General features: G+C 28.9%; 1 protein-coding gene across 2 annotated transcripts; it reads right to left on the bottom strand.

The window, feature by feature from the left end:
* Positions 1 to 14,066: 14,066 nt before the first annotated feature.
* Positions 14,067 to 16,104, bottom strand: LOC113386906. 2 transcript variants are annotated; one of them, XM_026624663.1, is made up of 5 exons: positions 15,965 to 16,104; positions 15,776 to 15,877; positions 14,603 to 14,752; positions 14,274 to 14,417; positions 14,067 to 14,207 (listed from the first exon to the last, which is right to left on the bottom strand). In XM_026624663.1, exons 3-5 carry the CDS (start codon positions 14,747 to 14,749, stop codon positions 14,115 to 14,117), a joined length of 384 nt encoding a protein of 127 aa, XP_026480448.1. In that variant the 5' UTR covers positions 14,750 to 14,752; positions 15,776 to 15,877; positions 15,965 to 16,104; the 3' UTR covers positions 14,067 to 14,114. The 2 variants fall into 2 exon arrangements, with proteins under 2 accessions (XP_026480448.1, XP_026480449.1); XM_026624664.1 differs by lacking the exons at positions 15,776 to 15,877; positions 15,965 to 16,104 and adding an exon at positions 14,797 to 14,833 and having other exon boundaries at positions 14,603 to 14,714.
* Between the last annotated feature and the right edge of the window lie 1,043 nt (positions 16,105 to 17,147).

Below are 17,147 nucleotides of genomic sequence, written 5' to 3'. Positions count from 1 at the left end.
GTCCAATTCTCATAATCAGATAAAATAGAAATGTTAAGGGAATGTTCTGTTACCGGTCATCTTCGTATAAGTTGGTAGAAACGGAAGGTCAAACTCAATTTTACACATAAAACGTAACTCCAGATATGTATTTTCATAAAGATATCGGAAAATTGCACTTATGTTACGATTGTAATTTGACGTGTGTGCGATTTGTTGATTAGGTTTCTTGCGTGAAGCGCCTGATCGTACGGCAAATAGAAAGCTTTTTGATAGTTTCTTACTACCAACTCATACGAAGATAGACCTGTAACGCTATAACATAGCATTGCCATAACATTTCTATTGCAGAAGTCTGCAATAAAATTTCATCGCATTATCTAACTCTACTCATTGTCAGTATCGGCACATTGGAACGTATCTATAAACCTTATTAGCTTTTAGTTAATATTAAAATACTGGCCAACCCCAGCACCATGCGTTTTTACAGAAGACCTCTAACGTTTTCGGAAAGAAACTGTATGTATTTATTCACGTCGACTGTTCCTCTCCCAAATTGCATTTTTTGATTTTTTCTTGCAGAAATAAGATGAGTCATTTCCCTCTGTAATACACAAAGGCACCGCTTAAGGAATTTGTCACTTGGTTGCTTTCCGCGGCAAATCTACCCCCGAGTTGATTTATAGCCGCACAATATATTTACGAATTCTTATATGTATATTAGATGCGACGTTACATAAATTTAATCCGGAAAAGATTGAATTTTGCACGCGTCTAGATCATTTGAATTTCTCCATTTTATTCTCCTGCAATCCGAATTCCACAGTTCTAAATAGACCTTCGTTGTGAACACATCGGATTATATAAGAGCAATAATAAAAACATTTAATAAATACCAGGCTTGCCTGCCTGGCTGTGCGTGTGTTTTGTGTTTAAAGTGCAATATATAATACAAAATGGAGAGTATTAAGCAAGTTAATACACTCCTTTTTAATTTTAAAGTAATAGAAGGAGCAATTGCTCCATTAAAAGTACATATGTGGTTAAGAAAAATCCTTGAAAGTATATTCGAAGACATAAGTTGCATTCATGGAATTGCCATGGAAAGTAAAATATTAAATGTCAAATTTAATAATGCGGAAATCATAAGTAAAATTAAAAATAAATACGAAGCAAATATTAAGTACAAAGATGAAAATAATCAAAGTTACGAAATAGAATTTAGTGAACCGAAAAAACCTCCGAAATGGATTAAACTTCTAAACGTTCAGTGGGAGATTTCAGAAGATTATATTACAAAAATTATGTCAGAATATGGGAGAGTTTTAAAATATCAGGAAGATATGTGGTCTGGAGAAAACATAATTAACTGTTACACGGGAAACAGAACATTCCTTATGGAACTCACAAAAGAAATACCTGATAGCATTAAAATTAATGGAAAAAATACAACAATAATTATAAAAGGACAGCCAAGGAAATGTTTTAAATGCGGAGAAATAAATCATATGAAAAAAGATTGCACAGTAAATACGAGAATAAATGAAAGACTAAAATATGTTGAAAAAATTAATCCTGCAATATATAATAAAGAAGATAATATAATTGAGGAAACTGTATACCAAAAAGACGAAAATAAAATCAAACAGAAAGATCATGAGAAAAATGAAGAATACAATAGTTATAAAAAAGAAGAAAATAGAATAATTATTAATAAAAGAAGTATTGTTACAACGGCAAATGAAATAAAAAAATCGATAAAAATAGATAAGAAGAAAAATCATAACAATGAAATTGAAATAACACCAAAGAGAAATAAAATAATAACAACTTCTACTCCAAATACAGATGAAGTAATAAATCAAATCATTAGAAGATTTGATATAGAAGCACCAAGTTTGTCATCTGATGTATTGTCAAATAATCCCAATGAAAAAATGATAATTGAACAAGACGAATCTTTAAAGTCAAATAAAGAATATGGTGAAAAACCCGAAGAGGATTTAAACAAACAAATAACAAAATTATAAACAATATAAATAAAAATAAAACAAATATACTATTTAATAAACATGGATAATTACAAAATAAGAAACTTAGCAACAAAAATATAAATGGTATAAGGAGTTTAACAACAAAAATCTTATTAAAAAAATTCATAAGAGAATATGATTTAGACGTTATTATGTTACAAGAAATAAATGAAGACGATTTTAATTTTTTTTAAGCCATATGAAAGCATCATAAATTTAAATGAGAATCAAAGAGGAACAGCAATCTTGATAAGACCTGGTATAAAATTTAAAAATATACTATTGCATGAAAATTCTAGAATAATAGGAGCAAAAATAGATGAAATAAATTTCATCAATGTATATGCACATGCTGGGAATGGTTTTAAAGCCGAAAGAGAAAAATTATTTGAAGAAGAAATAGGCAGTATATTTAGAAATAATACATCAAATGTGATTATAGCAGGAGATTTTAACTGTGTAATTAACGCAAAAGACCAAAAAGGCCGAGCAAATAATAGTGCGGCCTTAAAAAGATTAGTGAATCAGCTTAAACTAAAAGATGCATGGGAAGAAAAACATAAGAATGAATCAGGATACACATTTCTCAGAGGCGATTCTGCATCTAGATTGGACCGGTTCTATGTAGATTCAAATATAAGTAACAAAATTATAGACTGCAAAACGGTACCGATAGCTTTTTCCGACCATAATGCTGTAATTCTGAAAATAAATCAGCTTAAACTAAAGATGCATGGGAAGAAAAACATAAGAAGGATCAGGATACACATTTCTCAAGCGATTCTGCATCTAGATTGGACCGGTTTCTATGTAGATTCAAATATAAGTAACAAATTATAGACTGCAAAACGGTACCGATAGCTTTTTCCGACCATAATGCTGTAATTCTGAAATAACAGCATCTTCATCAATACCCTTATTAGGAAAAAAAAGCTATTGGAAAATGAACTGCAAAATATTAAAATCAGAGGAATTTGATAATAAATTTATAGAAGAATGGAAATTAATTGAAAAAAAATATCCGCCTAATAAAGAATAGAATGGTGGCAAAAAAAAGCAAAACCTAAAATTAAATATATAGCAAAAAGTATTTCGATACAGAATGCCATAGATTTTAATAACACAATCAGTTATTTTGAGCAAGTATTAAACGAGGTTGTCTCAATTCATAAAGAAACCGGAGGTATGTGGGAAATAATTAAGGAAATAAAAGCAACAATTAGAAATTATATGATTTAAAAAATGAAGGTATTAAAATAAGATCAAGAACACAAACCATAGCAGAAGAGGAACGTTTAACAATATACAAATAGCGAAAGAAAAGAAAAATGGAGAAATAAATATATTAAATCGATGTATAACTCGGAAAACACTTTATTACAAAACAATATAGATATAATGAAAGAAATGGAAAAAATCATATCAATATTTCTATAAAAAGAATCAATACCAAACATAGAAAACCTTGCTATTTTGGAAAACTACAATAAAAATATTAACATTATTTCAATGAGAATTTAAGAAATAAGATTACAGAAGAAGAAGTAAAAGAAGCAATAAAATCTGCAAATGATAATAGGACCCCCGTATAGATGGAACTCTCCATATGAATTTTATAAAAATATGAACAAAGTTTTACACCTCTTCTTGCAAAAATGTTTAATTTTTTAAGTAATCCAGAATACATAAATAAAGAGTTTACAGAGGGAATAATCATCCTTATACCTAAAGTAAAAAATCCAAATTATACAGATGATTACAGACCAATAACGCTCCTAAATTGTGATCTAAAATTGTTTTCAAAAATTTTAGCGAATAGAATTAAAAACAGCATACAAATGTAATAAATGACGGTCAATCCTGTTGTATAGATGACAGAAATATTATTAATAACTTAACAACAGTTAGAAATTTAGTATCTTTTTATAATACAGAAAAATATAAACAAGCAGGTCTATTAATATTGATTTTAAGAAAGCATTTGATATGATGTCACATGAATACCTGTTTCGAAGTTCTCCAGAAAATAGCAATACCTGACAAAATCACAAAGGTTATAAAATGTTTATATAAAAATGCATCATCAAGATTGCAAATAAATGGAAACTTGTCAACAAGTATAAAATTGAAAGATCAGTAAGACAAGGTTGTCGTTATCAATGGTACTTTTTATAATCGGCTTAGATCCCTTGCTGGAACAATTAAGTATACAATTAGAAGGTGAAAAATTAATAAACAAACATATAAAAGTACTAGCATATGCTGATGATGTATGTATAATCATAAAATCAAATGATGAAGAAAAAAAAGACACTGAAAATTATAGAATCATACTGTGAATGTTCAGGTGCTAAATAAACGAAAACAAATCAACATATCTGCCACTTGGTTCAAATGGAAGAGAGATACAAATAATATACCAGAAAAATCAGAAATTAAATATTTAGGGATGTTAGTCAGCAACAAATTAAATGTAATGATAAAAAAAATTGGGATAAAATATTAAATAGTATAAGGATAACTTTGAATATAGAACTCTCCAGGAGACTAAATATAATACAAAAAATATGGCATGTAAATCAGTTTGCTTTATCAAAAGTGTGGTATATTGCACAAGTTTTGCCAATGAAAAAGGTTTATTCACAAAAATTGAAGCATTGCTAGGGTTTTATATATGGAATGGACACAGACTTCGAATTAATAGAAAGCAACTCAAACTAACACAATTAGAAGGAGGTCTGAAACTAATATCAACCAAGGAGAAATGCGAAGCCTTACTCATTAAAAATATGATTAAACAAATAAATGAAAAGCAAGTCAATGGTGAATTTTTACAATTTGGCAAGAAAATAATAAATTACCGAAAATAATTAAAAATGAATGCAAAATTATTAATGAAATTGTATATGGATCACGGAGAAGCCGAAAACAAAGAAATTTATAACAAATTACTGGAAAATTTCACTCCTAAAATAATGGAAAAAAAACCACACCATAATTGGAAAAACATATGGAGGAATATAGAAAACAAAAATATTCCTTCAGAATGGAAAACAACAAATTATTTGATAGTAAATGAATGCATTGCAATGAACACAAAACTTTTTAGAATAAAAATGAGTAGCACAGAAAAATGTGAAAAATGCAATAAGGAGGAAAATGCCTTACACTATTTAACTGAATGTGGTAAAAAGAAAATTATATGGGATTGGATGAAAACAAAATTAAAAATCTCAAAAATAGATGTAACTGAAGATGACGATAAACTTATCAAAATAGATATACAATATAAATCAAAAGAAGAAAAAGATGTTAAAATTTGGCTGCTATCTGGAATCTTATATAATTTATATCATGGTTTTGAAGAAATAACACTCATTGAGAGGAATTTAAGAGAACAAAGGAAAGAATATTTTTTGAAAAATAGTTATATAAATCCACTTATGTATAAAATATTGTAAAATAGAATGTATATATTTATTTATGTAAAATAAAAATATTTATGTAAAAAAAAAAAAAAAAAAAAAAAAAAAAAATTCGGTGATTCGATGTAATTCTATTCGCTTTTGTTGGCAGTGAACTGGTGGATCGAACGAGAGCGAAAATTGGGAATACAACATGTTAGAAATTTTTTGATATATTGTGTGTATTTGATATATTCGATTTTTTTTTTGTATAAACGAATATCACAAAAAATGTAAAGGTTTACCATGCAATGTCAAACTGAAAATAATTTCTACAAATAAACTTTAACATTTGACTATGTATATTCAAAAGACTCGTATCTTTGTATTTCTTTTTTCCCTTATTACCAGAAAGATCCAGATGCAAGTAATTATCAAGTAGTTGTGATATTCATATTTTTTTTGAAAATATTGATGAAAATTTATTTTTGCAAGTGAAAAGAGCCCATTCAGGCATTGCTGCATTTAGTTAAAAATATTTCGTCACTAGTAGAAAAGTAGTAATAGCTAGTAGTAGTAATAACTAGTGCATGAAATAAAGGTAGATTATCCATTGTATTCCATGAATCAGAAATGTAGGTTGAACATCCAAAATATACTTCCAAGTGAAAATAGTCCCTGCAAGCATTTCTGCATTGGGTTAAAAATATATCGTCACCAGTAGAAAAGTTTTAATAACAAATATATGAGATATAGGTAGATCATCTATTGGGTTGCCTTCTAAAACTGCCACGTAGGTAATAAGTATTATTGCGTCACCTCCTAGCACTTTTAAGTTCTGTTATACGTTCAAACATAAACAAATAAGCAGGAATATTTCAGCAAGCAGTTGTTCAAAGCTTCCAAAATCTAAAAATTGTCAATAAAAAAAGATAAAATCACAGAGAGAATTGCATCGAAAATATCATTTCAATGATATGGCATGATCATATAATACATTTTGTATATTTGTGAATTCTTGGCGTAGGTAATCGGCTAGTTATAGTTATAGAGCGAGCGGAATTAGAGGGCTTTGGTTCGACCCCGCTTTGAAGAGCATGATGTCAAGCAAGAGTGATATCAGTCTTCACATAGAAATTAGATAGCAATACGATTCCCAGTGAGCATAACATCTGGCATTGCTGCATTATTGAATATTCAATTAATACAATTAATTACATTGTGATGAAACAACTTTTCGGGTTGTCCCATCAGCACAACAGCTTATAGAACTCTCAAGTTATGATTGGTATTTAAATAATATAAAAGTCCCAACTTTGTTAATTTATTTAATATTAACTTCACAAAGGAGAAGGACATGTTTTTAGGAAAAATCCGTTATCTTTCGTCGACGAATTCAAAAAACAACTGAACCGATTTTAAAAAATTAAAACTTAATAAATTTGATTTGATAAGTAAAAGTACAAGCCTTTAACAGTCTATCGAAATGTCATATATAAATATATTTGAAAATTTACGAAATATTTCCAACGCCTTATTATGCTAATTGAGATAAATTCAAATTCTGAACTATTTTAGGAGACATATAAGTAATAAATTATCAATAATAATGAATTATTATTATTATAACTATATAAGAATTTTTATCATCGCCAAATCATTGCATTATTTTAATAATAATAAATTCATATAATCCCACATTCGATAGATTAACATAAGGTTGTTCCGTATAAGGAAAACATAACCAGATACCTGGACAATATTTTTATTGTTTATAAGTAATTTTTTTTTGCAAAATGTTAGATATGATTAGATAGCATCTTTGCTAATTTGTTATTTGTTACCATTTTGATATTTTATGCTTATTAGATTTTTGCAAATCGTTTAGTTTAAATAAATATGTTAGTCTTTCTGATTATTTACTTCTTGGTGAATTTCAAGCGTTACTTGAAAATACTCATTCAAAAGTATGCACATTTTCAAACTTTCACTTCAAACTATGTTAACCGCATATATATTGAAAGATAAAAACTATTTTATGTATAAATAAATAAAAACTAGTGGGGTGTATGGAATCGTGCCTTAAGGCAAATTGCTGGAACTTCCCGTACCGTAACAAAATGTTTAAGAAATACTGAATATTTTCAAATAGATTATTATAATTATTGTAACATTGTCTAATATTTATAAGAAATATATAAAGTAAATTGCAAAGTTAAAATTATTTGTCTAATATAAAACTTTAGTCAGAATTAAAAATAAAATCTGAATTATTTTCGATATACAAAAAAAACTAAAAAAAAAATATACAATTTATTTTTTCTAAAATCAATTATTTTGTTAAAACAAGTAGAAAGTTCTTTGAATCATTCGAATCGGACGCTTAGTTCTCTTAAAAACTGCCATTTTTTGCACATTTAACTATGTATCTCCAAAACCGATGGACCTGCCTTTGCCAAAAACTAAAAATCGCTTCTCCCAATCATTACTAATTGAATGTTTTTAGATCATTCAAATCGGATGCTCCGTTCACTCAAAAACTCGATTTCTATTTTATGCACTCTTTGCTCCGTATCTCTGTATTGCTCATCTCCCTATCAATAGGAATCGAATGTTTTTTATACCATTCAAATCGGTTGATGCGTGCGCCCGAAAACGTGACTGGAAATTTGTATCCATACATACATACACATACACAACCATTTTTTCTGAGGTATGCCAAAATGTTCAGAAACCTTCAAAACGTCGAGAAATGTAAAAATTTTCAATTTCGATTTTCGGCCCATTACAATAACTTACCCTACGGGAAGTTAATAAATAATGTTAGAACGATATTTAAAAATATTTTTATTAATAATTAAATACAGTAAATTTAAATTTTACTGAATATGTCCTAGATAATATCACACATAATCAATCTTGAGCATTTTGTGTCTATATCGAGTTTGAATAACAAATCTTAATTTTTTTTTTATTTCAGCTAGATATATCTCAGATATATTATTGTGTATTTAAGGTTAATAATCTAAATTTTAGCAACTTGCATTTTTAATTTGACTATATTAAATTAATATACACTCTTTTAGATTTACACTCACCATAAGTAAATTTGACAGTTGACACATATGACATATGACAGAATAAATGATGTTTATTGAAAAGTTCAAGACATTATACACATATACAGTATAAATAACAAAATATTAAAGTAACTTAAGTAATACAGTTGTGTTGGAGATTAACATAATATGGTGCAACAATTTTAAATAAAACATATCTTATGTAATACTTCAGGATATTCTGATAAAATCATATCAAATATAGCTAGACTAACTGTTATGTTGGTAATAGCTTATAGCAGTGTTAAGTTCAGATACGTTCAGAAGCCGTCAAAAAGCAACAAAAACAACTTTTATATAATAAACATTTATTTTATATAATTTTATGGTTTTGCATTATTCTAATTGTTTTGTTTTCAACTTACTTGTTTTCAATAATCTACAGATTCGAGTAAATCTATACTGAACTGAAAAAAATAAATATTATAGTTACTATTCCTAGAAATATGACTATTTACATCCGAAACATAATCAAAAACAAAGTACTAACATTAGCTGTTTTTGAGGATTGTGTAATTTTTTACTTAAATCTTTTGCCTTTGATACATAAATTATGGACAATAAATTTATTTATTCTATGATATCGTGTATTGGATTTATTATCGCATATGGCAACACCTAATCAGAACAATAAAATTTGAAAATGTTGCAAATTCAGTTATCGATACGCACTCGTGGCGTTCGGGTGGAGTCGCCGGTTCCTAGACAATATTAGAATACCCCGTGTTCATATAGACGCTTCTCTCGCCCGATTTTTACGTTCAGAAGGAATACTTAAAGGGTCCTCCGCTCGACATGATGGCGCTGCTTTTGGCATTCAAATTAATGGCGCAAAATTTGAAATCAAAATTAATGATTTTTAGTGCACGGGTATTTGAAACTAAATTTGGTATTACAATCCTATTATGTTTTGTAATAATACAATAATAACAAAAATATACTAGATAATATTATATTATAATAAATTACAATCAAATCGAAATATAAATCAACAAATACACTGCAATACACCGGTTTATATATATCACATTATGATATCACATCTAATCTACTGGAATAACTTCTACACTTTTTTCTACTAATTAATATATATATATATTTATTGCAATTTAGTGAATAATGCATATAGTGTTAGTTCATTACATCGTCTGTCATTCTTAACTTTTTAACTCTCATTAACTAATAATCATCCCGTGCAAAATTTGACATTCTTAAGCAATTCATTTTCTCCCAAGTACATTCAGATCCGTGTGAAGTGGTAGTCCAATTTTAAACAGCTGGAACAGATTTTTATTTGTGTATTATGTCTTTCTTGTAGAAGCAAGACATTTATAGTAGATTTTCTAGAACTGACCTCTTTCCTTAAAGTGTATTATGATTAGACTAATATGTCAATGCACTACGTAGTAATGTACTAATTATGTCCTCCATATGAGTTTGAAGCTGTTCTATTCATATTGTCAAAGGGCTATGCATTTGAGAGCAATTCCTGTTGAAATCCTTATTAACAAATATACAAACACAAACGAACAAGAATCGCCATTTTGTAAACTTAAACAAAAGTGACACTGACGTTTCTTAGTAACCAACATAAAATATTTGAAAATACTTTTTCATCGGCTCACTAGCGCCAAATCTGCGACTACAAATGGACCCCTAAGTATTCCTTCTGAACGAGGATTTTGTTCTAAGTGAAAAGGCCCTGCGCCGGTTCTCGGTCGGTTTGTTTTGATTTTGCAATGGGTTCTTTTAGAATGGCGTGGGTTGGGAGTCGGGTGTGATTTTATCAAAAACGTTTGCTAACTGTTTCCATTAAATAATTGCAATTAGTGAAATACTGATAATTATTTATTATTAGTGACTATTTATTATTAGTATGTGAGATAATTTTAATTAGTACTGTGTATTAGTGTTAATTAATTATATAATTTTTACAACCCCAGCCGAGAACTGTCAAAAAGTGAAACATTTAGTAAAGAACTTTTGGTGTTATAAAGAGTAAAAATCAGCTAACAAATGTGAGTGATTATTGACATTGATGTTTAATGCAGAAGGAGTTTGCTAATACAATGGTAAGTAAAAGAATTACAGATACATTGTAAAGTATTGTTTTGTTGCAAAAATCGTAGTTTTGATAATGGAGCAATACGTTTCGTTTGTGTGGGTCTGTGAGCCGCCATTTTACATTTTGATGTTTTCCTAAATCCAGTACCTATCGATTTTTTTTAATTTTAAAACAGTTCGAAAAATACCAGTTTAAAATCAAGGTGATTAATTTTTAGTGAATATTCGCAGTGCCATTTTCTCATAATTGATTGACACATTTATTTTGATCATGTTAACAAAAAACATTCTGCACAGTGATATATAGTTTAGGTCTCGATGAACATCCTGAAATCTAACCAGAGCACATTAAAGTGAATTAATTATAAGAAATCATGGAAATCTATAAAGCTTAAGGCATATAACCCGTTTTTAATATTGATAGAAAATCGCAATCAGTATTATTCAATAAAAGAAATACATTTTTTTGCAAATTCAAAAACCTTCAAAATTCCGTTCTTAGACAATTCCTTAATTTATTATTTCGTTAGCAACATATGTCAATTTCCGATTTTCCAATTTTGTTTTCTCGACGTTTCAAGTCATTTTGAATCGATTGAGAGCAAATTTATAAAAATAACATGTGTGTATGTGAGCCACCATTTTATCTTTTAACGACGTTTCTTCAAATCGGACGCTTAGTTCCTTCAAAAACTGCCATTTTTTGCACATTTAGCTCTGTGTCTTCGAAATGGCTGGGCCTGCCATTGTCCAAAAGTAATAATAACTTCTCCCAATCATTACTATAGTAATATAATTATTAAAATATAATCATTACTATAGTAATGATAATTGAATGTTTTTTAGATCATTCAAATCGGATGCTCTGTTCACTCAAAAACTCGATTTCTAGTTTCTGCACTATTTGCTCCGTATCTCCGTAACGGTTGGACCTGCCTTTGCCAAAAACTAATCAGCACATCTTCCTATCAATATGAATCAAATGTTTTTTGAACCATTCAAATCGGTTGATCCGTGCGCCCGAAAACGTGGACGTAAAATTGTATCCATTCATACATACACACACACACACATCCATTTTTTCTGAGGTATGCCAAAATGTTCAAAAACCTTCAAAACGCCAAGAAATGTAAACATTTTCAATTTGGATTTTCGGCCCATTACAATAACTTACCCTACGGGAAGTTAAAAAACGCCAAAAAAACTATCAATTTTCTCAAATTTTGATGAATTTTAAAAATTAAACTACTTGTCGTAAGGCCGTAATGTTATAGTAAGTTCTATAAGCCCATGATATATATCGCTAAAAAAAATCCATAAAAATCGGCTTAAATTTTTTTTTCTACAGTTAATTACAAAAAAACGGCTCGGTAGATTTTTACCTAAAACTAATCAGTACCATTCCCAACTAATATCTTTCGAACAGTTTTTGATTTTTTAAAATCGGTTCGGTAGGATGAGCTTAAATGTGGACGAAAAGTTTAACACTTTGTTTCAAATTACAAAGAACGGCTTGGCAGATCGTCGCACAAAGCTGACAAACGATAGTCCTCATCGAAATACATCAAATCGCTTTTAAATTTCGGAAATCGGTTCAGGCGTTTTTGAGAAAACGTCGATGAAAGGTCTAATTTTGACAAATGCCAAAAAAACGATACCAATTTTTGCAAACTTTGACGAATTTTCAAAGTGAAACCAATTGTCGTAGGGCCGTAATATTTTAGTATGATCTAGAAGACTATAGTATCTACAGTTAAAAAAATAATAATAAATCGTCGAAAAAATTTTTTTAACACTTTATTACAAAAAAACGGGCCGGCCGATCTTTGCCAAAAACTAATCAGCTCGATTCCTAATCAATATCTTTCGAACGGTTTTTGAATTTTCATAATCGGCTCAGATTTGCGGACTAAAACGTGGACAATTTTTTTTTTCACTTTTCTGCTATTTATAAAGAAACGTCTCGGCCGATCGTCCCACAAAACTGACAATCGATAGTCCTCGTCGAGATACATCGAATGGCTTTTAAATTTTCGAGAAAACGTCGATTTAGGGCAAAAAATCTGTTCACATACACACACACACACACACACACACACACATATTACATATACACACATATACTTTTTCCAAATTTGGTCTCATTCTATTCAGAATGGCTTGAAACGTCGAGAAAACATAAAATTAGCGAATCTTTTTTTTTTTATGAAAACATAAACTTCTTCGGGAAGTTAAAAATTGACGATACACGAGGCCGATTGTGGAGTTACACGAGTTGGAGTAAGAATAGTCTGAATCAGATTAAATGATTTAATTGAGATCTTAAAATCATCTAACAATTTGTATTTTATATTAAAATGAATATACTCGAGTATTTTTTCAACACAACTATTCGTTGCCCAAATTGGTTTACAGGCATATCGATCTAAGGTAAAAAATCTTTTTTTTTACCTATCGCAAACACAGCCATGAGAAAAATTTCGTCAACAGAAGTAGGACTGCAAATGTAAACCTTTTAGTTTGACCAACTGAAGTTCGGATTCTTTGAGCCAATGTTCACAAAACACAAAACATGCACATCAAATTATCAGATATTTGATGAAGTTTTTAAAAATGAGTACTAATTTTTTGCTATAATTTTGTTGGGATCCGTACCAAGATTTTTCATTTTAAAAGTTTACTTATACAGTTCAAGCAAATTTCAAAATTTTCCGAAAAAAAAAATTCAAAATTCTCCAAAAAATTCACAGAACTTTTATACTTCAAATATGAATTTTAAATTTACAATTCAGTTTCAAAACGCATATATTTTAAATACGTTATTCTAACTGTAGGAAATATTTTCTCAGATGGATTTATTTGGCACATCCTGCTAATGTAAACTTTCTCAAGTGCATTGAGCGATAAGATCGTCACTGTATATTTTATGAACAATAAAATATATAGTGATTATAATTATCTATTTGAAAATGTATAAAACAATTATTGTAATTCATTGATCAATTTTTATTGATTACTGATATTTTTTCCTCGAATATATAATTCTGGTACGGGAAGTTCCAGCAATTTCCCTTAAGGCACGATGCCATACACCACTAGTTCTAAATCGAATTGATGCAGTTGTTTTACTTTTCTTGTAAAGATATATAAACGTCGTTGTTTACTTATTCATAAGCTTTTACATTTTCTACATAAAATATGAAAAATGAGTTCTACAGTATTTATATGACAATATATGTGAGAACATTTGAAACAATTGTTATCAATCATTAATCAAGTTTTCTTAATTATTGATTATTTTTATTTTTAAATTTTCAATTATGGTACGAAAAGTTTCTGCAATTTGCATTAAAGCACAATGCCATGCACCACTAGTTTATAATATATTAAAACTATTATATTAAAAAAATTCATTATATTTAACTAAAATTAGTATCACATTTCAATATTAATTCATAAAAACGTAATCATGATCTTCAAAAGAATACCAGAAATTAGCATTGTGACAATCATCACTAAAACTCCTTCCACTTTTTGTTTAAATTTTGGGAATAAAGAGATGCCATAGTTTGACATTTATTTAGACGAGATTTCTTGAATATGGAATACTAAAATGAAGAACAAATAATTTTAATATAATAGAACAATATAGTTTGACTAATAAAATTAATTACTTGATTATTATCTGTTGCGAGTTTCCTCTTTGCTTCTAAGGGGATATTATTTGATAAAGTTCTTAGTGGCATCATTCCATAACTGCTAGATTGAACTTGTAAATATGGAGAATCCGGACTTTTATTTGAGTTGTTTAGTACCTTCTGTGTGAATTTATATACATATTATTCACGATACAGATATACACAATAACAAAATGTATTTGAAATCATTTTCAAATGTAAGGTTTTCCATTTTTGTGAAAACCGGTTCAAATATAGTTTTGCCATTCAGTTAAAAGATAAAAATTAGAGTTGTGTATAATTGTACACATCATAAAATTACTTACAGTTTTGGGTGGTGTACTTTTGTTAAGTTCAACTATGGATTCTAATTCTGCAATACGTTCCAACAGATTTGACTTTTCCCTATGTAAATCAATGAATTTTTCTTGATCGTTGCTTAAATATTTCAAAGACATCTTCTTAAAACACATTTTCTAAAATACATATAATGATCTATATAAACTATACATCAATTTACCTATGCATTTCAAGTTTCTCTTTGAATCGAATACACTGGGTTTATATTTAATAACTTCTAGTTGCAATTTTTGATACCCAAGTTTTAAGTTGTTTTGCTTTTCTTCACTTGAGGTGAGTTTGCTAAATTTTTAAAATATGCTATTTAAAATACATTCTCCAAGTTAACAATTTTTTAACAATATTTGAAAGTAGAGGGAAGAAGATGTATAACCAGTCATCAATGTCTATCGACATCATACGACATTGCTATCGGGAGAAAAATGGCAATGTTTGGAAATCCCTAAAAAAGTATATATTCTTTCGTGGTTAGCTTATTTGTGAGTTGTGAGCAGGGATGTTTAGTTTACATGACCTTAATATAATATTTAAGTTTGCGTTATACAATTGTTTTATGAAATATATTGTCAATTTTAAGTTAGATTCAACAGTTTTTTTATACAACCTCTATAACAACTTGCACGTTGGTGTTGTGAAAAGGACCAACTAAATCTTTACCTTTGCAAAGATGTAAACAATAAAAAAATAGTAAATAAAAAATTATATCGAGTTGAAAAAAGCAATCTCACAACAGATAAATTAAATAAATAGTGATTCCAACTCTGCTGATGAATATTTCTGATCAAATGCCAGATCTAAAAATGTAAAATTGATATTTTGCATTAGTGGAATAATGTAGCAATTATTTTGTCAAGACATTGGGCCCGATTGTCCCCTGGCGTCCCATTATACCCTGCCCATATGGTTAAAAGTACCAGGTGACAAAATTTTTGAAAAACAGCATTTCTGCAAATAATATTTCTATGATGATGAATTAGTTGAGAGTTTTACTGAACATTTTCAGATTGTTGTTTGTTTGATATGTGTTATTTGTTGTTACATAATTGGTTTGGTTATCACATTATAATAGCTCAAAGTCAAATTGGACCTCTGTGCCTCGCCCTACCCAATTTTTAATATTGATAATAACAATTCTTCACCTCTTGAGTGTAGATACAAAACTAGCCAAATCTGCAACACTCGTATTATTAGAAAGCATTGCATCCACTTCTTTGCAAGTTGATTTTAATAGTAGGTCAACTCTATAATGAAAAAAGATTACTTGAGGATATCATGGTATATTTCACCATTATTTATTACAATGAGAAACTTATGTTCAATGCACTAACTTTTCCAAGGACTGCACTTTTTCTTGCATTTTTTGTATCTGTTCTCTTAGCTCCGATAATTCCTTCATTTGATCTTTGAAGTAATTGTATTGATACTTCATTTTATCAAAAGCTGCACTTGTTTTAGTCAGTTTTTTTTCAAGTTTAAAACTTTTTTTTCAGATGATTTCAACTGCAATATAAATATTTGCTATTTTCACTTAAAAAAGTTTAAAATTATATTACTTTTGAAACAATTGTATCAGAAAAATAATGAAAAGTAAATATTACAGAAATATCGTGACTTACTAAAAGTATTGGTTCAATATGGATTGATAAAATATTGATAATTTACATAAATAAGAATATATATAAAAATATTTAATAAATACTGTATCATTGGAATATTCAAGAGATTTTTCAAGATCAGTGATCCTAATTTTGCATCTGATAGTTGTTCTTGTAACACAGCAGGTTCTTCGAGAAGAGATCTGTTTGCACAAATGTTAAAGTAAATTTTCTGTATGGTAGATGGTGTAGTTCTTCGACGGCACTCAGGACAAGTTGGAGATCTACAAAATTTATAAATCAAGTACTAACTTACAAAATGAATTACATTAATAACTACAAGTTTGAGGTTAGCCAAATGTACTTCAAAAGATAAATTGGAAAGAATTGTACCTCGGAAGCCACTGGGAAAGACATTTGTAATGAAATACATGTCCGCAATAGTAATAATATTTCCACTGAACTTCCAAGTAATTCATTGCAAATCGCACACAGTACTAACATTATTGTGAACAATTATTTTATACAATTTAAATCTTTATTGAAAAATTTGATTTGATAATGATTAAGAAACAATTAATTATTAATCTACTACACAACTGCATAAATAAATTAACTGGTTTCGTTCAAAATGTTTTTACGCGTGTTACAGCACAGAATCCCCGAAGATAAAGAAGCTCTTATCTTATAAAATCGGTGCGAAGTTTTACAAGTTGTAACAGCCCTACCAGTGCAAAACCCGCGTCCATGCTTATTTTATCTATGGCGTGTTTTCGTGTATCGAGTTCTAGGCGATAATTTGGCGCTAGTGAGCCGGTGCTAAGTGACAGTTTACGACGAATTATTAAATCCAGCAATATTTGTCCTGGATTTATCTCCTTTGTCCCAAAAAGTACAAATTGTAAAGTATATAAAA

This window comes from Ctenocephalides felis, unplaced genomic scaffold, assembly GCF_003426905.1.
Source record: "Ctenocephalides felis isolate EL2017-DRISC unplaced genomic scaffold, ASM342690v1 CF-g0.4_SCAFFOLD_03571, whole genome shotgun sequence".
In the NCBI taxonomy this organism is placed as follows: Eukaryota; Metazoa; Arthropoda; class Insecta; order Siphonaptera; family Pulicidae; genus Ctenocephalides; species Ctenocephalides felis.
This window is presented reverse-complemented; position numbering and strand designations above follow the sequence as displayed.

Bases quoted from the DNA above. Each gene is read 5' to 3' on its own strand.
- LOC113386906 (XM_026624663.1), bottom strand. From the start codon at position 14,749: ATGTGTTTTAAGAAGATGTCTTTGAAATATTTAAGCAACGATCAAGAA. The intron at 14,418-14,602 runs GTAAGTAATTTT...AAATTCACACAG, and splicing joins AAAGTACACCACCCAAAACT to AAGGTACTAAACAACTCAAA. The intron at 14,208-14,273 runs GTAATTAATTTT...TCTTCATTTTAG, and splicing joins TCGCAACAGATAATAATCAA to TATTCCATATTCAAGAAATC.